Here is a 24026-nt window from a genome sequence, read left to right as displayed (position 1 = left end):
ACCTCACACTTACTAAGGTAGTTGATGCTGGTCCCTTGAGTATACTTCAGGCAACTGAATTTTGTTTCTAATAATCTGCCTGTTTGGTCTAAAGCATCACCTCAGTTCCCTAACACCCTTTATACAAAAAAGCCCAGATTGTTTGGCTGGGAGCTTCACCCCAGCTCCTGGAATAAGCTCCCTCCCCTGAGAGTTGCCTCAGTCTAAAACCTGCCAAACAGAGACCCCTCCCCAGGGAAGGTCGGGTCTACTCCCACAGACTATTTAAACTGCCCCCCAGAGAACAAACACGTGGTCTCCCTTTCTCTTTCTTTCCCTTTCCATGTTTTCCCAGGACTACCCAGGAGTATTGCATTAAACATGGGCATCTTTAACTTGGTTTAATTGGGTCTGATTGGAATTATTTACGTTGGTGGAGAGGCTCGTCTAAGACAAAATACCTAACACTGTCAACATCCCCAAGAACATTCTATAAAAGTGATCACAACAGAAGAACTAAATACGGAAGTGAGAGTAGTAGTGGTTTTGAATTTCCAAATAGAAAATAAACAATTATACAGAAAACAAAATCACCACATTGAGAGAACAGGGGAGGGGGTGGTAATCAGAAATCTAAGTTTTAGTTTCAGTTGACTAAAATGAGACAGAGCTAAACAGTCAATCTTCAGAAAAACCACAGCCTTCTGCTGACTCAGCAGGCCCCCAAAGCCCCTTTGCTGGCTCAGCAGGCAGACCCCAGTCTCCTGATAACTAAAGATAGCTTTCCTTACCCTGCTGCTGGAAGGTCCCTAATCACTAGGACCTTCCACCAATCAGCGCCTGAACTAATCTTTCCTCTGCCAATCAACCCCAGATTAATCCCTCCTCTCTGGAATTCCCCTAACACTGCTTTAAAGGAGCTTGTGCCCTTCTCTGGGGGTCGCCAAGTGCCACCCCAATGTTGGAACTAATAAAGCGCTCCTGTTATTGCATACATGTCTGTTGGTCTTCTTTGGGGGTTTCTCTCGGACCCTACCCTCATTCCATTGTGTGAATGTTGACTGACTGTATGTGGTCTGAATGAGAATGACCTATGCGCTGATATATTTAAATGTTTGGTTTCTAGCTGGGAGACCATTTAGGACAGATGAAGAAGTGTGACCTTGCTGGAGGAGGTGTGTCACTGGAGGTGGACTTTGAGGTTTCAAAAGCTCATGCCAGGCCCAGTCTTTTTCTGCCTCCATCTTGCAAATAAGATATAAGATGTCAGCTACTGCTCTAGCACCTGGATGCTGCCATGCTCCCACCACAATCAGGGACTAATCCTCTGAAACTATAAGCAAGGCCCCAATTAAGTGCTTTCTTTTATAAGCTGCTTTGGTCATGGTGTCAAACAAAGCAATCAAACAGTGAGACAGACTGTTACATAGCACGTAGCAGGGATATACAAGACCCACTGACAGTGTGAGTGCCAATGGAGAAGCGCGGGCAGGTTAATATGGAAAAAGAAAGAGACGTCTAAAGGAGAGGCCGGAACCCTGGGAGTGAGTAAGCGAAGAATGGAGAAAAGCAAACAGTTAAACATGCTGACCATGTCCCTAGCCTGCAAACATAATAACTACCCTGGTTTCTGCCCCATTTTAACCCCCCCCCCCAGCCCACTACTGCCTTTGCCAGTTCTTTCTGCTTTGTTTTCTCATCTCTCACTTTTTATTCCACTTTTATAAGTTAATTCTATAACTGAAAACACAACTTCTTACATCTATTCTTTTTATTTATTTATTATACAATATTCTGTCTGTGTGTATGCCTGCAGGCCAGAAGAGGGCACCAGTCCCCATTACAGATGGTTGTGAGCCACCATGTGGTTGCTGGGAATTGAACTCAGGACCTTTGGAAGAGCAGGCAGTGCTCTTAACCGCTGAGCCATCTCTCCAGCCCCAATATCTATTCTTTATTATAGAACTTTTCTTTGTCTATGGCCAGAAATCCTAAGGAAATTCTTCAATATCCTTTTGAACCCAGTAAAAATTACGGAGCTGTTGAGAAAATGTACATATACACAAGCAACTTTTCCAGACAGTTTTAGAAGATTCATGGCTTCACTGAAGTCCACAATAAAGTCTAGAACCACAGCCCTTGTCTAAAGATGCTATGAAAGACCCAGTGGAGTAGCACCCTCCCTTAATCCCAGCACTCGGGAGGCAGAGGCAGGCGGATCTCTGTGACTGCAATGCCAACCTGGCCTACATAGTGAGTTCCAAGATAGCCGGGGCTGTGTAGAGATCCTGTCTCAATGACATCCCCCGTCCCTGTGAAAAGGAGAAGCTTTCAAAAATTTATGAGGCCACATCAACCTGCTATGAGTCAATACAAAGAATACAACACACTATACAACGCGAATGTTGCTCAGGTTTGTTCTTGTTTTAAATACTTCTTGACAGTTTTTAGAAACAGTATTATGGCTTGGATCTTAAGCACCCCTCAAAGTTTAATATGCAGAAGCTTGGTTACCATACTGGGGCGGTAGTGGGAGGTGGCAGAAAAGTGTACCCTTAAAAGGGATAGCAGGACTGTCCTCCTCTCCCCTCCCCTCCCTCAGCCTTCCACAGTGTGCTGCCTTGCCACAAGCCCCAAAGCAGGAGCTTGAGCAATGGTGACTCTGAACTATGAGCCCAATAACCCCTTTAAAGTCGATTATCTGCCCCAGCACTTGTCCAAGAAGATGGGAAGCTGACTGACCCAGAAAAACAACACAAATTATTATGAAATCTTAAAGCATGAATTTTGAAAGCAATTTAACTAACTATAGGTAAATTTAAATGACTGCTAGAAATTCATCTATCTGGTTCTCCAAGGGCAAAGTCCACATGTCGTTCATCTTTGCATTTCTAGTATCCAATAAGTGATGTTTCAACATGGCCCATAGTAGGCATTCACTAAACATTTCTTAGGCCTGTGAAGGGCTCAGTGGGTAAAGTCTTCAAGACTGAAGACTGAGTTTCATCTCCAGACCCCATTGCAGGAGGAGAACTAAGCCCTAGAGACTCTCCTCTAACCTGTGTCTTACCCAGGCACACGTGAGCACACAGAATCAATATAACTCTGAAAATATTTCTTGAGCAAATCAGACAGTGACTTCACAACTTAGTACTGAATCAGCATTTGCTCATTAAATAGTCCACAAAAGTACTTTTAAATATATTTAGGAGGGATTTAAGGAACACTTATAACATTTCTTTTGAGGGGGGGTTTCAAGACAGGGTTTCTCTGTGTAGCCTTGACTGTCCTGGAACTTGCTCTGTAGCTGGCCTTGAATTTACAGAGATTCGCTTAATATAATACCACTTTTGGGTATATATCCAAAGGATGCTCAATTGTGCCACAAAGACATGTGCTCAACTATGTTCATAGCAGCTTTGTTTGTCATTGCCAGAACCTGGAAACAACTTAAATGCCCCTGGGCCGAAGAATGGATAAGGAAAATGTGGTACATTTATACAGTGGAGTACTACACAGCAGGAAAAAAATAACAACAGCTTGAATTTTGCAGGAAAATGGATGGAGCTAGCAAACATTATTTTGAGGTAACCCAGACACAGAAAGACAATTATCACATGTACTCACTCATAGGTGGCTTTTAAACATAAAGCAAAGAAAGCCAGCCTACAAACCACAATCCCAGAGAACTTAGACAACAATGCAGACACTAAGAGAGAGTTACATAGATATAATCTACATGGGAAGTAAAAAGTAGAAAAAGACAAGATCTCCTGAGTAAATTGGGAGCATGGTGACCTTGAGGGAGGGTTGAAGGGGGGAGGGGAGCAGAGAAAAACGTCGAGCTCAATAAATATCAATAAAAAATGTATAAAATTTTAAAAAAAATCTGTAGGATCAGATATTTCAGCATATTGAATGCTCTCCTACCTTTGGAAAAAGCTAAGACCATAGTCCTTTATAACAACGACAACCAGCTATACCAGTCATTCAGCAGCAGTTAGCTATTAACTGACACACATTCCCTTCTACACACCAAGTTTCTTCCCTTTTAGGTTCTCAGGTTTATATGAAATTATCCCTATAAGGAAAGTATATATTTAAATATTTAAAATATAAAACAAAGCAACTTTTTGTAGGTTAAAATATAATACACTATGTATTAACATAATTAGGAATAAACCATCAGGACCCCTTATAGTTGTTTCCTTCAAGTAATGGAGACTAACCAAAATTTCTCCCTCACATACACACACACACTAAAGAATTTGACATTTATCTTGTAAAGAGATTAGGCTCCTTGACAAGTTACAAAATAAATGAATAAACTCATAGCCATGGTCAATCCCACAAAAAACAATATTTAAAAAAAACTTAATGTCAAAAGAGGTATGGAATATATACATATTAGAGTACTACTCAGCAGTAAAAAACAAGGACTTCTTGAATTTTGCATGCAAATGGATGGAAATAGAAAACACTATCCTGAGTGAGGTAAGCCAGACCCAAAAAGAGGAGCATGGGATGTACTCACTCATATTTGGTTTCTAGCCATAAACAAAGGACATTGAGCCTATAATTAGTGATCCTAGAGAAGCTAAATAAGGAGAACCCAAAGAAAAACATATAGGCATCCTCCCGAATATTAACCTTCATCAGGCGATGAAAGGAGACAGAGACAGAGACAGAGACCCACACTGGAGCACCAGACAGAAATCTCAAGGTCCAAATCAGGAGCAGAAGGAGAGAGGGCACGAGCAAGGAACTCAGGACCGCAAGGGTTGCACCCACACACTGAGACAATGGGGATGTTCTATTGGGAACTCACCAAGGCCAGCTGGCCTGGGTCTGAAAAAGCCTGGGATAAAATTGGACTCGCTGAACATAGCAGACAATGAGGACTACTGAGAACTCAAGAACAATGGCAATGGGTTTCTGATCCTACTGCACGTACTGGCTTTGTGGGAGCCTAGGCAGTTTGGATGCTCACCTTACTAGACCTGGAAGGAGGTGGGGGTTCCTTGGACTTCCCACAGGGCAGGGAACCCTGATTGCTCTTTGGGCTGACGAGGGAGGGGGACTTGATTGGGGGAGGGGGAGGGAAATGGGAGGCGGTGGCGGGGAAGAGACAGAAATCTTTAATAAATAAATAAATTTAAAAAAAAAGAAGGAGGACACAAGGAGTAACTACTGATAGTTATTCTTTTTGTGCTGATTAAATTGTTCTGGAATTTAGCAATGGTAATGATGTATCAAATGCCGATGCAATCACAACCCTAAAGGTGTCTAAGCAGCACACTGTATGTTATATGAACACTGTAATTAAGCCAGGTGGTGCACACCTTTAATCCCAGCACTCAGGAGGCAGAGGCAAGGGAATCTCAAGTTCAAGGCCAACCTGGTCTACAGAGCGAGCTCCAGGATAGCAGGACTACACAGAGAAACACTGTCTCAGAAAAAACTAAACACAAAAATCAATCAAACAAACAATTACATCAAAATTCACAGAGCTGCTATAAATGTGATTTGCATATTAACGACATTACTTTATCCTTTAACAAATATAATTTAGATGACATATGTAATCTGTCTATATTTAAAATAAATGGTCACTTCTTCCCCAGGTTGATTTTATTAAAACTGAAATAGACACAAAGAATGTTTTCCATGGGGAGAAAGCCTTTTTATGCCCACATTACACTGTAACTTAGAACAGCAAAACAACTAGGCATGGTAGTGCGCACCAATAATCCCAGCACTCAAGAGGCAGAAGCAGGAGGTTTCTAAGAGTTCTAAGCCAACTTGGTCTACACAGAAAGTTCTAGACTAGGAAGGACTACATAATGATGGCTTACCTCAAAAACAAAACAAAGTAATAAACTATCTTTCAAAAGAAAAAAAAGTTAATTTGCTGACAAAATATTTTTTATTCTTTTTTTTCTTTTATTTATTAAAGATTTCTGCCTCGTCCCTGCCACCGCCTCCCATTTCCCTCCCCCTCCCCCAATCAAGTCCCCCTCCCTCATCAGCCCAAAGAGCAATCAGGGTTCCCTGCCCTGTGGGAAGTCCAAGGACCTCCCACCTCCTTCCAGGTCTAGTAAGGTGAGCATCCAAACTGCTTAGGCTCTGACAAAATATTTAAAATGCTTTAAAATAAGTCCTCTGAAAACTATGGTGCAATAATGAAAAGTTGCTAATTTAATATTGAAGCTGTTCATCTAATGTCAGAATACTACCACTAATTTAAAATGATAGAACATTTTTTAGGATATCACATTTTTAAATAGAACTACAATTAACCACTGTGTGCACGTAAATGGGGTGGAGATATTAAAGCTGACACTTTGCTTTGCTTTTCAAATTTTCTTTTGTAAGGATACTTCACTTTTTTGAACAATATGGAGAGTGCTTTCTCACACATTTCATTTCTTATTGATAAAAAAGAATAAAGAATAAACTCACCCAAAAAAGCAACTTTGTTTCTCTCTCACATTTTATATGCTACTAATAAAATGCTATTTATCATAAAAAAAAAATTTCTTTTTTTTTTTTAAAGAAAGAAAGTTTTACTTGATTCACAGTTAGAGGAAGCCGGAGCACACGGCGCTGTGTCCCATAACATCTGTAGTAAGGGGCAGTGGACGTAATGGGAGGAAAGTGACCAGCAGCGCTGAGCTTGCGCTCTCTGTTCTATTCAGCTCGAGTGCACGCCATCTTTTCTGCATCATCTTCACAATCATTCTACCAGCCCCTATGTCCTATTCGCTTCTATAATTTCCAGAATATTCCAAATGTAATCTGCAAGTCCAAATTTTAAAGAACTACCTTTGCGCAAGGGCTGTGGCATCATTAAGATCTGGATGAGCAGAAGGGATGTCACATCATGATAAAGGATTGGAACTTCAGGCTGATGTTCTTCATTCCCCAGCCTAAAAAAAAAAAAATTGCATAGTTACATCCTAGTGCAGATTATATCTTTCTAATTCATTTTGTGTCTAATATGTATCTCTACAAACAGAAATAAAAAATAAGAAATCTTAACTAAAGTAGAAGGCCGTATTTTGTTTTACTAATAATATGATCATTTTGGTAATGCATACATTTCCTTTTTCTAATTTGAAAACACCACATATGAATCTTAAGCCTTACCAAAGTAAACATCTAAGCTGCATTAACACTGAGTCTTTGGAATCACTGAAATTACAGAAGCTAAGTGAGGCACTGAATAGAACATGAGAAAACAAGACAGATGAGGCAGCTCAGGACCATCACAAGTAGCTCAAGGGAAATGTTCACCTTACGAGGAAGCAGGGGCACAGAGCTTCTCTGTGTAATAGTCTCATTAAAACCTATTAAAACTTTATTGCTGACACAAATTCTAACAAAAGCCTTAACATTTGCAGTTTCAACACAGAATAATCAAAGCAGAACATCTCACACACACTACAAAAGACCTAGAGATGCAGAGCACTATGAAAACACAGACCTCAAAGCAGAGCCCATACTAAAGAATTCCCTAACTGCTTTTAATAGGGAAGGTGGGAGGGAGGGAGGGAGGGAGGGAGGGAGGGAGGGAGGGAGGGAGTGTGTGTGTGTGTGTGTGTGTGTCTGCCTGCCTGCCTGCCTACTTGTCTTGCTAGAACTGAACTCAGGGCTCATACATATCTATCTAACAAGCACTCAATCATGAGTATAGCCCTAATATTGGAGAGTTAATTATTTTTATTACAGGTTTAAATTTTAATAAAACAGTAAACCTCAACGTTCCAAAACTGACTAAATTCTGAAGCTATACATCTGTCGAGGCTGAGTAGGGTTGTCTGAGCCTGTGATTAGGCTGTAATCAGCAAAGTAATCAGTAAGTGCTGGCTCCTAATATGTGCCAGGCATTGGACAAACAGCTGGATAAGACAGTTCAAGCTTCTGTGAATTTTATGACTGCCAATGAAAGACAGCTCTTTGAAATTCTCCATTATCTCATATATATATCTTCATATATTGTACTTGTCTTCCTCTCTAAGACCATGGCTCCTATTATCTTGTCTCCCCAAGATATGCCCCTTGCAAATAACTTCATAAGCCTAAAATTGGGGAGGGAAAGGAGAGGACCATTTCATTATCAAACTCCCTCATGAAAATAAATTTTTCATATGATCAATAATGATTTCTTAATTATAAAATTTAGTGGACATTCTAAGTAGTCATCTCATTGACCCTTGACTTTAGATATACTTGGATACAACTACCTGGAATTATGGTTATCTTTCCTGATACTGCCAATGAAAATCAATTCCAAGTTATATATACACATATTTATATATTAAATATTATATATAATACCATGAGAAAACTCTAAGAAGAAAATTTAGGTAAATACTATGAATCTTAAGACTGGGAAAAGATTACTGGTTATGAAAGTAATCAACAGATCTTGAGCGAAATGGGGATTCAATGTATAAAAGCAATAAAAAAAAGATAAAAACGAAATTTAATTTGTGTCATAAAAATTTCAATTTTCTAAATGCTGAGCAAAGTAATTAAAAGGTCAAAAGGCAAATATATTTTTGGGAAACTATGAAGAAAAAACAACATAAACAGACCCTCACATGTACCTCTCAACTTGACTGCGAACAAAATAAAATTCAGTATCTTAAACCATAAAAAATTATTCAGATACTTTAAAAAACAAGATGCTAGCGAGGCAGTGGTGGCCCACACCTTTAATCCCAGCACCCAGGAGGCAGAGGCAGGTGGATCTCTGAGTTGGAGGACAGTCTGGTCTACAGAACAAGTTCTAGGACAGTTAGAGCTACACAGAGAAACCCTGACTTGAAAAACCAACCAAACAATAACAAAAAATAAGATGCCTACAGAAAAAAAGAACAAAGATCCTAAAAACAAAGTTCACAAAGACCAATGCAAGATAGTACATGCCTTGTAATTCTAGCACTCAGTGGCTGAAGCAGGAGCTCCATTAGTTCAAGGATAGCCTTGGCTACACTGCACTTGCACTATCCTTTCAAAGTACAAAGGGCTGGAGAGATGGGCCAGTGGTGAGGAGCTCTTACTGCTCTTGGGGAGGACTCAAGCTTGGTTCCCTCATGAGAGGAGCTTCTTTTTACAGCACATGGTGATTGATACAGACACAAGCACCTTAGTCAAGGTGCAGAGAACAAAAGATTGGTGTGCCCACCTCTATACTATATAGATATATCATATTCTCTCTCCCTACAGCTCAGGGATCATCATGGAAGATGGGACAGAGAGAATGTAAGAGAAAGAGGTAGTGGGCATCACAGCGGCAGAGAATGTCATGACAGCACCACTGCACACATAAACACAATGGCTGTAAGACCATGCACAAGATCTGCACAAGATCAAGCCAGCCATAATCCCAGGATGGAGAGCGGAGTTCAGCAAGTCCCACCCCTAGGTGATGGCTACCAGGGCTGGGAGAATCAGTTACCTTCAGAGATGCAGCCCTTGAGCCCCCCCCCCCTCTCTCTCTCTCACACACACACACACACACACACACACACACGCGCGCGCGCGCATCTTGTCTCAAAAGCATTTTCCTACATGATACTCAATTTGTAGATACAAAGAATAAAATAGCTTGGCAATCACTCCCACAGCCAAACGACCAGTGTCGCTGTGGTAAGTCATAGGACAGATCATGCCTTCTGATGTTATACATCAGGAGCACATCAGTGTGGTGGTTTACAAAAAGTGCATAATCTGATCACTGGGAGATATTGGACAAAAATAAATTTTAAAACAATCTATAAAATAATTGGCTGGTCTTAGCTCTTTTTAAAAAAAAATCAGATGTCATGAAATGCAAAGAAACATTCAGAATCAATTTCAAATTACAAAAAAATTAAAGAGACACTAAAATCAGATGCAAACATGATCTTTAAATTTGTAATGTTCTTTTGCTACATCTTTCTCCAAGCAATGGGCAAACCTTCAATAGAATTTGTATGAGGTAGTAGTCAATATTGTTTTCCATGAGACTATCCAATTAACTCAGAACAATATCAGAAAGAATATGCTCCCAGATGCTCCATAAACTCGTCTGCCATAAACCCACTATCTTGACACATGGGGTCTAGTTTACTGTCTTTTTTCTACACAGACAGTAGTACAGTCTCCATCTTTTCTCCTGGTTGTTCTCTTTCAACTCCATGGCAGTAAACAAAAGCACTTTTACCTTATTCTTTCTTGTTAAACTGTAAGTCCATTTAAATTTGCTACTAAGTAAAGGTAAATAAGATATTTTACAGCTATATAGACAAATAAAATAAAATTCTGTATAATATCTCTACCATACACTATAATAAATTCCAAACAGATTAAAACCATGAAAGTACTAGAAGAAACCATGGGTAAATTGTGTTATAAGAACAGAGTGGGAGAAAACCTGTTGACTCAAAATGAAAAATTAATAAATACCTAATTTTAAAGCTTTAACAAAAAAATAAACCAAGTAAAAAAACATCTGAGAATCTGGTGACAAGTATTTTCAACTCACAAAACAAAGGACTCACATCCAAATTCTTAAGCACGACAGGAAATTAGAAGTAGTTAACAGATAAGAGGCTTCACAGTAAGTAGTTCATGGAAGACATATAAGGCTAAATTTACTTTATTACTGAGGCTTTACTTTGAGGGAAAAGGTTGATTGATTGACTGATTGATTGACTGATTGATTTAGGGTTTTTCAAGGCACGGTTTCTCTGTGTGGCCCTGGCTATCCTCAAACTCGAAGATCCACCTGCCTCTGCCTCCCAGGTGATGGGATTAAAAGTGTGTGCTACCACTGCCTGAAGAGAAAATGTCTTTAAATAGTGAGGAAAAAGATAAATTGAACAATATATCAAGCTGATGGTACAGTGAAGCAACACTGTTATGAAGCTTTTTTTTTTCCTTTTTTTTTTTTTTTTTACTATATACACCTAATGACACATATTCTGAGAACAACGAGGGTGTCTGGCTTGGTAATTTATGCTGACTGTCTACTTGACAGGACCTAGGATCACTGAGGAAACAAACCTCTGAATGTGTCTGTGAGGAAGTTTCTAGCTTGGGTTAATGAGGTGGGAAGACCCACCTTAAATGTCCACGGTCCTAGACAAGCAACAGTAACTGATCCCTGACTGCGCAAGTACTGCGACCCACTATCTCCCACCTCTGCCACTTCCCTGCCACAACAGCCGCACCCTTAAATTATGAGCTGAAACCAGCTCTTCCTTAAATTGCTTTTGTCAAGTATTTTGTCCTAGCAGTGAAGAAAGTAACTAATTTATCTGGCCAGCAGTAACAGTGATATTTAAAATCAATAATTGCAGATAATTATGCAAATGAGTAGTAACATTAATATCAAAAATCAAGGGTTTTTTCAAACAAAAAGATAAAATGACAAAATGTTATGACTTAAAGGTTCTATAATATTACAATAACCTGACTTAGAAATATCAGTAAGAATTAAAGATCTTTTCCTTTTTTTGTTTTTTTTTTGGTTTTGTTTTGTTTTGATTTTTTTCTTTTCTTTTTTCTTCTTTTATTTTTTTGTTTATTTTTTTTTAGTTGTTGAAAAATTTCCGCCTCCTCCCCATTTCCCTCTCCCTCCTCCTATAATTGCCACCTCCCCCTACTCCCCTCCCCCTCTTCCCCTCCCCCCCACTCCATTCCCCCTCCCTCTCGAGAATGAAGACAAAAACAGACAGACAGACATCTCAAATGTTAAGAGTACTGGCTGCTCTTCCAAAGAACCCAGGTTTGGTTCCCAGCACCCACATCAGGCGCTCACTGCTCTCCCATCCTCCCGTAACCCCAGATACAGGGAGTTCTGACTTCCATGGCATCCACGGCATACATTCACTCAAACTCACTACATACACAAAACAAACTGTAAGGAAGAAGGAAGAGTGGGTGGGTAGGGGGGTGGTTGGACAGATAAGACAGGCAGCGGGCAAGCAAGCTGGCAGAAATGGTGTGAAAACAAACCAGCAGTTCTGTTAAACCCCTGGGGACCCAGACCATGTTTTCTAAATAAAGAGAATTACACAGAGAAATGGCAGGTTCCAGGAATAAAGTGTTCAAAATGAATATTACCAAAAAACAAAAGATATTACAAAAGACTATTTAAAACATGTCAAAAGTGAAACAGTCAACCTAGGAGTTTCTCTAAACGAGGGTAACAATGTGCACTGAAAAGAATGACTAAAATGAAATGCATTAAATTATAAAAATAGCATAATATAAAATAAACAAGCAAGTGCAACTTACTGCTCATTAACAAGAGCTGCCAGAGCACTAACTCATTACCCTACAAACGTATAACCTGGGAAAGAATCAAGCAGTCTGCTGTCAAACTGCCTTTCAAAGTCAGCAGATGGGCAGTGGTCAAGTCATCAGCTGAAAACTAATGTGAGCCTTTACAAAGGCTGGATGAACCCACTGATCAAATTCTAACAGAAAATAGCAATCAACCTTTATGTACCTCTATTGGAATGTGTCATTTGCTTAAAAACCAGCAGGATTCATCCTGAGATTGTCTCACTTAGTAGAAACTTTTGTGTAATTTTTACAGAAAGTATAATGGTGAGTATTTTTAAATTTTTATAATACACTTAATGTTTCATAAGGAAATGTATCCATATAGAACTTTAATACCATATTTAAATTTAATGACTATTTTTCTAAAAAGAATTTTAACTGATTTTAACCTTTCAATAATACTTACTGTGAATTCATATCTTCTATTAACTGGGTGAGTTTTTTCCAGGGATTATACTCAGAATCAATGGTATAAAGCCGCATGTGCAAGGCTAATACATGGAACAGCTGATCTGAATAAATTGGGGGGGAAAAAAACTAATGAGAAAGTTGATACAATTCTTCCAGGACAAAATGTTCTCAAAGTTTTAGTTACTTTTTTTCTAGTTACTTTTAATAAAGAAATACAATCATTTTATTTTGTTCAGTCACTATATTTAATTAATCAAGTTTACCCCATATCTTGCTTAGGTTTTTATTGTTTTAACAAAGGACCATTACCAAAGCACCTTGAGGAAAAAAGTTTATTTCATCTTTCAATTCTCAGGTAACACTTCATCACTGAGAAAAGTCAAGCCATGAACCTGGAAGCAGGAATTGAAGCAGAAGCCAGGGAAGAGAAGCTTACTGGCTTGCCCTCTATGGCTTGTTTACCTGCTTTCCTACACCATCTAGGACCACCTCCCCACGAGTGGCACTCCCTCCAATGAGCTGGGCCACCAACATCATTGCTCAAGAAAATACCCTACAGAACTACCTGCTGGCCAATCTTATGAAGGAATTTTCTCAATTAATATTCCCTCTTCCCAGATATGTCTAAGCTTACATCAAGTTGACAAAAAATAACTAGTACAACCAAGATCAGCCATTACAAGCTGCAACTACTTCATTCCCCTCTATGGTGCTCTAAACACAACTCCACACGATTTCTCATAGAATCCAGACTGTCCTTATGCTCAACCTTCTCTCAGAAGTCATCTGCTTTTCTCATCTGATTTTATGATCCAGTTATGCCTATTTGTCCTTCTTAGTATTATAGTCATTTTCTAATTGAAATCTGCTGCCTTTAAGACTCTACCTGGGTGTTATGAATAACAACATTCTTAGCAGTTCAGAGAAAAGTTCTTCTTTGGTGAAGTTGCTTGTTAGAAATAGCATACACAGATAGAAGCTATTTAGTGTAGATCATGAATTATATCTAAATTATTAGAACGTCCTGAATGAAGGTATCAGAACAAGAAGTTACCTTTTCTGACTAAAGCTTGGGCTAATTCTGTGATCTATTCTTGTTTATGGTGATGATGTGGTACAGGTCTTGAGCAACCAGGCAAGTGCTCTACCACTTGAGCTATGCCCGTAATGTCAGTATTTAACCTCTATGAAATCACTAAGGTTGTAACCTGTGGCTTCTCACCTACAGTAATAAGCAGAAAGTCTCAGACCTAGATACAGAAGAGTGCTTATTTTCCTGCTGAGAGATAACCTACTCTCATGTGATGTTCCGATACTATTAACTACCCAGTGATAACTGCCAACGGCTTCAACAATTTCTACTTCTGGAAAGGAAAAAACCTTATAGCCTATAATGTCACCAGAATCTATGGAATTTCATATCTATTTTCAAATCATTTTAATAAAGAAGTAAAGAGAATAACATTAGTAACAACTTTCTCTTAATAAAAAGTTATGCATTATTTTTTATATTTACTTGGTCCTACAGCTATTGAAGGCATAGCGATACAAAGTTCTTCTTGCCTAATTTACAATGGACACTCTCTCATTTATCTTTCAAAGCCTTGATGCAATGGCATGCCCACCAAAAGCTTCACCAGTTCCACCATAGAGAAATGATCCCCACCCTTCAAATTCCTAGAACAGTCACAGGCAACAACCTGTCTTACAGTCAAGGACCAAGTGTTTGTTTCATCTGCTGGACACAGTGCCCTAAGGGTCTGTCTGGGGTCCCTGTTGGATGAGGAGGCCTCAGGGTCTGACTTAGGAATCAGGAACAACACTGCAGGAGCTGCTATGGACGTCTGCAGATGGAACTCTTCAGGGTCAGGGGGCAAGCAACCAGAAAAGTGGTAAGAAACAGAACAACTGGAAGCCAAAGAAGAACTCAAAAAAATGCCACTAGAATTTCATTTACTCTTGTCAAGATTATGGATAAATTCACCAATTCTAAGTCTCTGAGTAAATGTGAATGTCTTTGAAGAAAAATGTGCGAAAACCCTAAAAATTCCTTTACTGAAAACCTTCTAGAACAATTCTCTAGAATAGTGCCAAACTATTTAAACTTATGTAACTGTACTTTGAACTAACTCAAACATATTATAAACTATATTTTTTTCATCTCAACAATTGCCCATTTAAAACATATTACTACACTATAGAGTATACATAGGGTTTAAGTGTATACATTAGAGGTCACTAAACATGTAATAAAAAAAATGAACTCCCCAAATCTTTGATTCTAGAAATCAAGAGATAACCCCAAAATACCCAAAACAATTATAAACATTAAAAACTGTTAAATAACTTTATCAAAAGTTTATATTTATATTTTTACGGTGCAAAATTTGAGGTACTTTACTTTTAAATTCATCCTAATAGTTAACTTTTCAAAATAATATATACATATATTATGTTTAAAAGCTGGTATGTATTGCTATTGGATATTATTTTTAGTATGTAACAAAATAAATTCACTTTCCAATATACCATGCATTTTAAACAAGTTTTATTCCCTATGCCAGCACCTTAGGTAACATTTCAACTCTAGCATCCTGGGGCTAATAATGGATATTGTGACATTAGGTAATACTGCTCCTAGTATTCATAAGCTCTCTAATCAATGAGCAAACATCATGAAAAGCCATGTTCTTGAAAAACCTAGTCTAGGTTGCAAATTACACTTCTCTTAAGCATATCTTTACAAATGGTGTTGAAGAATTATGTCTAGGGCTGGAGAGATGGCTCAGAGGTTAAGAGCACTGCCTGCTCTACCAAAGGTCCTGAGTTCAATTCCCAGCAACCACATGGTGGCTCACAACCATCTGTTATGAGGTCTGGTGCCCTCTTATGGCCTGCAGGCAGACACACAGACAGAATATTGTATACATAAATAAATAAAATATTAAAAAAAAGAATTATGTCTATAAGATAAAGCATACACATAAAGGAAATAGATATTATTTTAATACATGTTAGTTAATATAGAGCAAAACGGAGCACATTATCTTCATTAATTAACAGCGACAATATAATAAACATAACTATCTTTATAAAACTATATTTTAATCAACTCAATGTAAAATTTCTTTCAAAAACTTAAATTTATTTTATTTCTTTGAATAATACATTTAAAAAATATTTGAACTAATGTAAATCTGCCCAATTAGATATTTTATTGCTGACCTATCATAATACAGATATCCATATTGTTCTTCTAAAGATAGCAGCATTTTAAACATTTGAAAACTAACATGAACAGAATTTGAAGAAAATCAACAATACTGAAAGACTACTTTCCCTATATAGGCTTCAAATCTGACATAAATAGAAATCTTCTCAAATTTAACACTGCTCAATACTTACTCAAACAAGATCTTTTACCAGCTGTGCTTGCACCGCCTGAGCAAAGGCTGCCTCCTCGATGAATCAATTCCAGTTCCAAATTGGTTCTGTAAGCAAAGCATTAAAACCCATCTCAGTCAAAGGCAAAAAGATTTTTCTGCTTTACTGACAGAGTTCAATCAAGCTAAACAATAAAATTCTTCAACTTTATTACTTGCAAAATCACAGCTTATAGAGTAATGTTTTTTTCTTATATTTAGAAATTAAAAGTAACAATTTATCCATCTTTGTTTAGATGCTCAAATTTATACCTGTAAAAAAATTTATACATACAACTATGTGATTTCTGCAAAGTCTCAGCCCTTGGCAAATACTAAAAACTAGGCCTCATAACAAAAATCCTGCAATGTATTTCATAAGCCTATCTCTAAATTACATGAAAAGTATGTACTTCAGCTGCCAGCGACCAGGTAGATAATTACTGTCATTAAAAGAAATACGATTTTTTTTTTCTATCAAAGAATGGTTCTCATTCATTGGAAATTAGCTGGTATCTGGAAAACAGTATCATGAAACAAAACAAACATTGAAGCAACTATGATCAACACATAATTAATTAATCATGGTCTCTTTCATAAACTTCTACAATTATTAAAATGCATTATGCAACTATTGATAGATAAAGATCAGTATTGCTCACAAACATCTGAAATTACAAAGTGTTCAACATTTATTAGCTTACGGAATAGCAACTATTAGTAAACTGGTGTTTTAAAAAGCAAACTTAAGCAGAACTGAAATATTTACTCACAAATAATAGCAGTAGAAGAATGATTTACCAAAATAAAAAAAATTAAATTTTGAGTTATAACTTCAATTTGCTGCATTTCAATAGTACTTATCACCTTAAATATTTTTTTCCAACAAACAAAACTGAATTAACTAGTTTGTATCCAAAGTATGCTAATGAGACACCAAGCACCTCAACCCTGCCTTAAAGAGAGGCAAGGCTTCAAGCTTACTCTGCTGTGAATTTAAGAAAAACTACATCCTATTTTATTTATAAACAAAACATTTAAACTGGCTTTGGCTACATTTTAAAATGGTATTTTCATTTATAACTTATAAATGCAAACTTTAAAATATTAATATTCCTGAGTCAGTAAATTTGCCACCCATTTCTAAAGGATGGCTTAATCTTCTTGAGGTAGGGAAGATGCAATTTAACACTGATAATGTTCCTGCTCAGAGCTCCATCTGGTTGCTGCTGATAAGGGCATCTGTGTGACAAGGGAATTTTCCACCCTTCAGGCGATTTGCAATGCTCACTGAACTTCTAAAAACCTACCAGCAAGGAAGCAGGGACAAGGATTTCATATTAGTGGACAGAAAGCGAGCGCGGAGACCAGCATGTGTTCCTTCATCAAGGGAATATAAATGAGATCAATATATTTTGTTTTCACAAATCTTCTGTTGCCTAATCTGTAGAAAAAAATTAATGGCTATATTCTCTTATAAAAACTATGATTTCCTAGATAGTACTTTTTAAAGTGCCAACCAAACACAGCAACAAATCTTAACAAATGAATGTCAACTTTCATCTCACTATTTACAAAAATGTTCATTAAATTATAAAAACAATTCTGTTTATTGGATCACCATATATACTTTAGAAGGATAACAAATAAGTTATGTGAATTTTATTCTAAAAGAGATAAGCCTGTTAAGTCTGACTTTATTTTAAAATATGGCTGGAAGATCTCTTGTACATTTCTATTTCATCTTTTAAAACTGTCTATACAAAGGATTAATATATAATATCTAGAATTACAAAAAAAATCAATGTCACAGGCCCTAACCATCACTATTTCCTTGCTTCATTTATACTGAAACTGGCCCTTTAAGACTCACTAGATTAAACCACCCAGGTGGCCATGTGCCCCTGTCTATTACACCTCACAGCTGAAAACCACTGCAATCTGGTTTTCTTTCCCGAATGGAAAATAAAAAAAAATAAATATAATTTGGGAATGAATTTTCTATGCTTTTTATTCTTGGAGAAAAATAAATTCTATCCTGAATTTTCTAGCACAAAATATATCCAAGTGAATTTGGCAGCAGAGAAAACCTCTCCATTCCAAAAAATGACAAGCCCGCTGAAAGCTCTCACCGGACCACTAGATACACCGTGCATTACAAAATCCCTTAACTGCGTATTAGCTCTTCTTATCCTTAATCAAAGTGTGTGCTCCTGTTATGTTCCCCTCTTACTGTTATTTTTAGAGCAATAATCTGAAAAACAGATGTACGCGTGCACACACACACACACACACACACACACACACACACAATCAAACCAAACTGGGACAATAGAGAGGGTAAAGATCTAAGGGCTTGAACCTGCCACTTTATTCTCTGAGCAAACTACTCAGTTTCTCAGCAGGGTTTGGAGGTTGGGAAGCATACTTTCATCCAAAGCATAGCCTACATTGAAGACACAGCTCTTCTAGGAAGCCTTTCTGAGACAGAAAATAAATTATTTCATATACTATGTTTCGATTTGTTTATATTCCTTGTACTAGCTAGTCTTATGCCAAATTGACATACAAACTAGAATTATCTGAAAGTAGGAAAAACCAGTTTAGAAAATGTCTCTATAAAATCCAGCTGTAAGCCACTTTCTTAATTAGTCATTGATAGGCAGGGCCCAGAGTCCCCCCTGTACTGGTTTCCTAGGTTCTATAAGAAAGCAAGCTGAGCAAGCCACAGGAAGAAAGCCAGTAAGAAGCACTCCCCATGGCCTCTGCATCAGTTCCTGCCTTCAGGTTCCTGACCTGCTTAAGTTCTTGTCTGTTGAAGTTCATTCCTTTGGTAATGAACACCAGTGTAGAAGGGTAAGCTGAATATTCCTGATCTCACCAACTTGCTTTTGGTTATGGGGTTTCATTGCAACAACAGAAACACTAAGACATTCTTTTTGGAAGTTCTCCAACATCCTGCCTATATAACATTTTTTTCTTATTTTATTCTGCTTTAGAACCTATTTTATTCTGTTTTATATGCAATGTTTCTTAGTGTTGGCTCTCCAACTAAATTGTAAATTCCTGAAGAATTTCATGTGACCATGTTTTAGTGTCTAAATCTTCAACAATACTTTTTACATGCTTTACGTAAAAAAACAAAAACAAAAACCATGGTAAGACTGGGGAGACGGCTCAGGAGGTAAAATGCTTGCCTTGCAAGCATGAGGTCTAGAGTTAAGATCTCCTATACCTACATAAAGCCAGGCACATTTAGCAGACCACCAGAAAGCTCCAGGGCCAGTAAGACTGGCCTCCAAGGTGAAGAGTGGCTGAGAAGAAACTCCATACAGCTGCAGGGAAAACATCCACACCTGCACACACATTTAACAACTTCTAGTTTCTGATTTATAGTTATCTCCTTTTGCTGACCCTTACAACCCTTAAATGCAAGAACAACTAAAGAAAAAATAGATTTTTTTTCACGAGGGGAAAAAAGACATGAAACAAAAGTAAACTCAAAGGTTCAGTTTGACACTGGATATGGTGGGTTTTGCCCACAGTCCCAGCTACTCAAGAAGCTGAGATGGATTGCTTAAGCTTAGAATCTGGAAATTAGCATGTATAGCACAGTCAGATTCTACTTACAAAAGACAAAAGGCCGATCACTTGGCACTTTAGAAAGTATTCCTCCTATTTCCAGCATAACTCCTTTCAGAGACCTAGACTTACAACACAGTATATGAAAACAAGTAGAATCACTCTACTGAACACCAGTCCACTCATGATGAAAAGACATCTGTTCATCCTCAACTCAGATGCTCCTACTTCTTTCTACCATTCCCATTTTTCTTACAATATAGACACCAAGAGCCATAGGCCAATACCTCTAAATTATTTGTGACTTAGATACAAAAGCCCCTAGGGGAAAATCAATTACTGAAAGCCATGTCTTTCTTAGTGTCAGTAAGAAAATAATGCATGACTATTGAAGGACACCTTCTTACCTATCATAATCTTTTCATTATCCATTTTTATGACTAATATTTGCAACAGAACGAAAATTTCAGAAACAAGTTGAAATTTGAATAAAGCAGCTATGGTTAATTTGAGAATTAATTTTCAAAAACACATTCCAACAATTTCTCCTCTGTTGCTTTCAGGAAAAATCTTCCAGAGAGTCCTCATACAAATCAAACTAAAAACAAAGACATAGTGCCTTCTCCTTTAGGAGAATGAGTTCTGCAGCTATCTTAATGGGTACTCTCTTCCCAAATAGCAGAACTGTTATGCTTCCTAAACAACAGATAAAATATTTACACAGCTAGAAATTCAACTAAGAAACTAGAATTGTGTTTTATTAAAATGCCAAATATATCTTCAAGTTCTGAGAATCACAATTAATTCAAAAGTTAAGTAATCCAAAGTTTATTGCAACTTATTTCATAAATATTTAGTTTCAGAAATATTTTTCCTGAAAGGCAGGCTCTAAAATATTTAGCAGGATTAAAATATCTTAACAAAATAAGTTGCGTGTTAGACTAAGATAAAGGCCTAGTATCATATCTTGACATTACGGACTCAATACCATAAAAACCTTTGTCCTTCCATTTAGATTTTGATCTTGGTCACTTTGGCCTTCGCTTGTTCAGCTCTAACTGCAGTGAAGCACTGCAAGCTCATCATGAGAGTGGGATAGAGGAGCTGATCTGCTAACCACACAGTCACTGTCTCGCTACTTCAGATTATTATTGGGCTTCAGAGAAGGATGGGGATGGTACATGACTTTCCTCTCTCTACCTATACCTTTAGCATCTGATACTTGTCCTTGCTTGTCTATAAAAGTTATTATATTTTAAGACAAAAAAAAGGATCTAAAATATCACCCAAATTATATCTTAATCAAATCTATAATACAGGAAAATTCCATTTTTGGAATTGCATTCCACTGCACAATTCAGCGTACAAAGAAAATCAATCACTTGGATAAATTCCATGTATTGATCATTCCCATTCAATCAGAATCTCAGGATCTTCCGATAATGCTAACTCTAGTGAAACTGAAGGCATAATATACAAGTGACATGAGAGACAGAAAGAGAGAGAGAATGTATGTGTGAGTATGATAGCTGACCTGCATTCAACTACAATGTTATATTTTATATAGAAGATAATCATTATCCTAGATCCTTAGTAAAGTTAAATATATAAAATCTATATTAAATTTAGTTTTATAAGTACATTTAGTTATTAGTATGCAATAATTGGTAACTCCAGAAACAAAATAATTACTGTATACCTCTCTACCACCACCATACACAAACACACACAAAAAAATCATTCTGGATAAACAACAGCCTAGAAACACACAGATTAGAAAGTCATTTCTAATCCAGCAGATCCTTCTGTATCAACCTGGGTCCAACATTTATATTTCCACACGGAAGAGCTCTTTAAGAGCTCTACCTTGCTTGCTATAAATCTTCTAAGTCTGGAACCATTTTTCCTGGTTAAAAGTTACATATACTCTTTCATTTACTGTTTTGTTGCACTGCTAGAGGCAAAGAGATTAGAAAACATAACACCCCCTATGAAAGCTGAACACAAGACAGGAAAAGAGATAACTATTGAAAAAACAAAACCACTGACTCTTGACTCAAATGATCTGAATTCCAGTCCTTTATACCCAGGAAGTTGTTAATGACTTTGAGTCACATCATCTCTCTAAATCTTATTGACTACAATACTATTTGAACAAAATAAGAAGTATGACCCAAAGCTACAGAGAAACCTTGCCTTGAAAAACTAAAAAAAAAAAAAGAAAGAAAGAAAGAATAAGAAGTATGACTACAAAGACATCCAAGGCTCTACAGTGTCAGCTTTCAAGAATGTGTTTGTAAGCGCCTAGCTGTATGTACTGCTTCCTTCCTACTTACTTCTTTTGTGTCTCTCCATTTTCACACATTTTCCAAAATTCCTGTTTCAATGTGTTCATTGGTGATGGTCCACCTACTCAGCAACTAGACTAAAGCTTCCTGAGCCTTCCACCAAGCTTGGAACACCTGCCTTCCTGCGCTCTCCTCTCTCTCTCTGGTTTTCTAAACCAGCTGTCATTTCCTAAAACACTGTGAGGGCCAATAAAGAAACAAGTTCTCTTGATGCTGTGTTTTCTGTAATGAAGGAACATAACATTAGGTTTTAGTTGTTGGCATCAGCACTGGACAGGACTTAATCACACATAAAATGTCATACTTTAAGGAACTTATCTATCCCAAGTAAGCATTATATCGTCCCCTTATGTTCCATAAAGTTCAACAGCATCCAAACTGTGCATCAAAGTAATTTTAAAAATAACTTCAGGAAATAACCTCTTGGGAGGTTAAAAAATGAGCTATTCTTTTAACCAATATTAAAGATACATATCCCTTCCTTAAGCAAATATAAATAGCAACAGATAAAACAAAGATCCACTGAACAATAAAGAAAAACTAATATTAAGGAAATACTAATAATTATTACACATACCTACCTAGCAACAGAGTACATAAAGAGAAAATCATTGTCTGGTGAGCCTGGGGTCTTGCTATAGTCTCTGTATTTCTTCTGAGTGGTATTTTTAATATCTTTCATTACAGATTCCATTTCTTTACTTAGGTTGGTTTCTGACTATAAAAAAGTGAACATACATGTAAAGTTTATATTCATTTTCTTTAATAAAAGCTTAAAACTGAAACATTTATCAAATGAACACATTAGAAAATTAACACAAGTCAAAAGAGATGTAACATGAACAACTTTGCACAATGTAGTGTGCAAAGAAATAAATCAAAAATAAATCATTTTTTAAAGATTTATTTATTCAATATATATAAAGTATTCTGCCTGCATGTACACCTGCAGGACAGAAGAGGGCACCAGATCTCATTACAGATGGTTGGGAGCCACCATGTAGTTTCTGGGAATTGAACACAGGACCTCTGGATGAATTGTCTTATAATTGTTTATTCAAATTCTGGATGGCAATTAATAATACTCAATTATGACTAAGCCAATTATAAATTATGAGTTAGGCACAAAAATTCTATTCTAATCTAATACATAATACTAAATAATATTTTAGAACCATTACAGGTTTACAAAAAGCCTGACTTTATTTAAGATTGGTTTTCAAAGAAATATATTATCAGTGTCCCTTACTTTCAGGCAAATTTTAAACACATAAATTTGCATGCAAGCACGCACACACGCGCACACACACACACACACACACACCCTCAAATTCCAACTTGAGAAAGTAAATGCCAAGAAATGAATATGAGTTGTTTAATACAAATTTTTGTTCCAAAAGCTAAGTGTCTTTAGGGGCTAGGAATTATAGCTCAGTGGCGCAGCACCTGCCTAGAGCATAAGAGGCCTTAAGTTCAGTTCCCAGCACTATAAAACTACAGGGTGGCAGGCATCTGTCACTTCTGTAGAGACCATAACAGAAATCTACAATATAGGTAAAACATTTTAAGAACTTAAATCACATAAATTCTGTTGGTGGAAATTACAAAACAGATTCATTTATGCCAAATTCACATTATAGTAGACTAATTTATAGTGAATTGTTACATAGTATTTTCAGAGTAAATAAAGATGTGTGTAAATACATTCTTTTTATTACATTATTTGGCGAGTGTACACTTGTGTACATCTGAGTGGGCTATGTAATATGGCACATAGGTAGCAGAGGCCAGAGGACAACTTGGGGTAGTCAGTTCTCCCCTTCCACCATGTGGGTCCTTAGAGATTAAATTCACATTGTCAAACTTAATCTTAATGTAACAAATATATTTTCAAATGATTACATTGTATTTGACACTTATGTTGTATATTATGTTTGTACAT

The 24026-nt window shown here is 37.1% G+C and overlaps 1 protein-coding gene across 6 annotated transcripts in view; it reads right to left on the bottom strand.

Moving 5' to 3' along the window:
* Nucleotides 1-24026, bottom strand: part of Ubr3 (ubiquitin protein ligase E3 component n-recognin 3) — a 127200-nt gene that overhangs the window by 15048 nt on the left and 88126 nt on the right. For all 6 annotated transcript variants that reach the window (XM_041631408.1, XM_041631410.1, XM_041631411.1 and 3 more), the window contains 4 exons: nucleotides 22666-22802; nucleotides 16138-16223; nucleotides 12728-12833; nucleotides 6805-6908 (listed from right to left, as the gene is read on the bottom strand). In XM_041631408.1, the coding sequence (XP_041487342.1) occupies nucleotides 6805-6908; nucleotides 12728-12833; nucleotides 16138-16223; nucleotides 22666-22802 (433 nt within the window). The remainder of the gene's footprint in view (nucleotides 1-6804; nucleotides 6909-12727; nucleotides 12834-16137; nucleotides 16224-22665; nucleotides 22803-24026) is intronic.

This window comes from Microtus oregoni, unplaced genomic scaffold (genome assembly GCF_018167655.1).
Source record: "Microtus oregoni isolate MIOR12 unplaced genomic scaffold, Mior012 000037F_ref0000500, whole genome shotgun sequence".
NCBI lineage: Eukaryota > Metazoa > Chordata > Mammalia > Rodentia > Cricetidae > Microtus > Microtus oregoni.
Note: the sequence above shows the minus strand (reverse complement) of the source record. Positions and strands in the feature narration are given on the sequence as shown.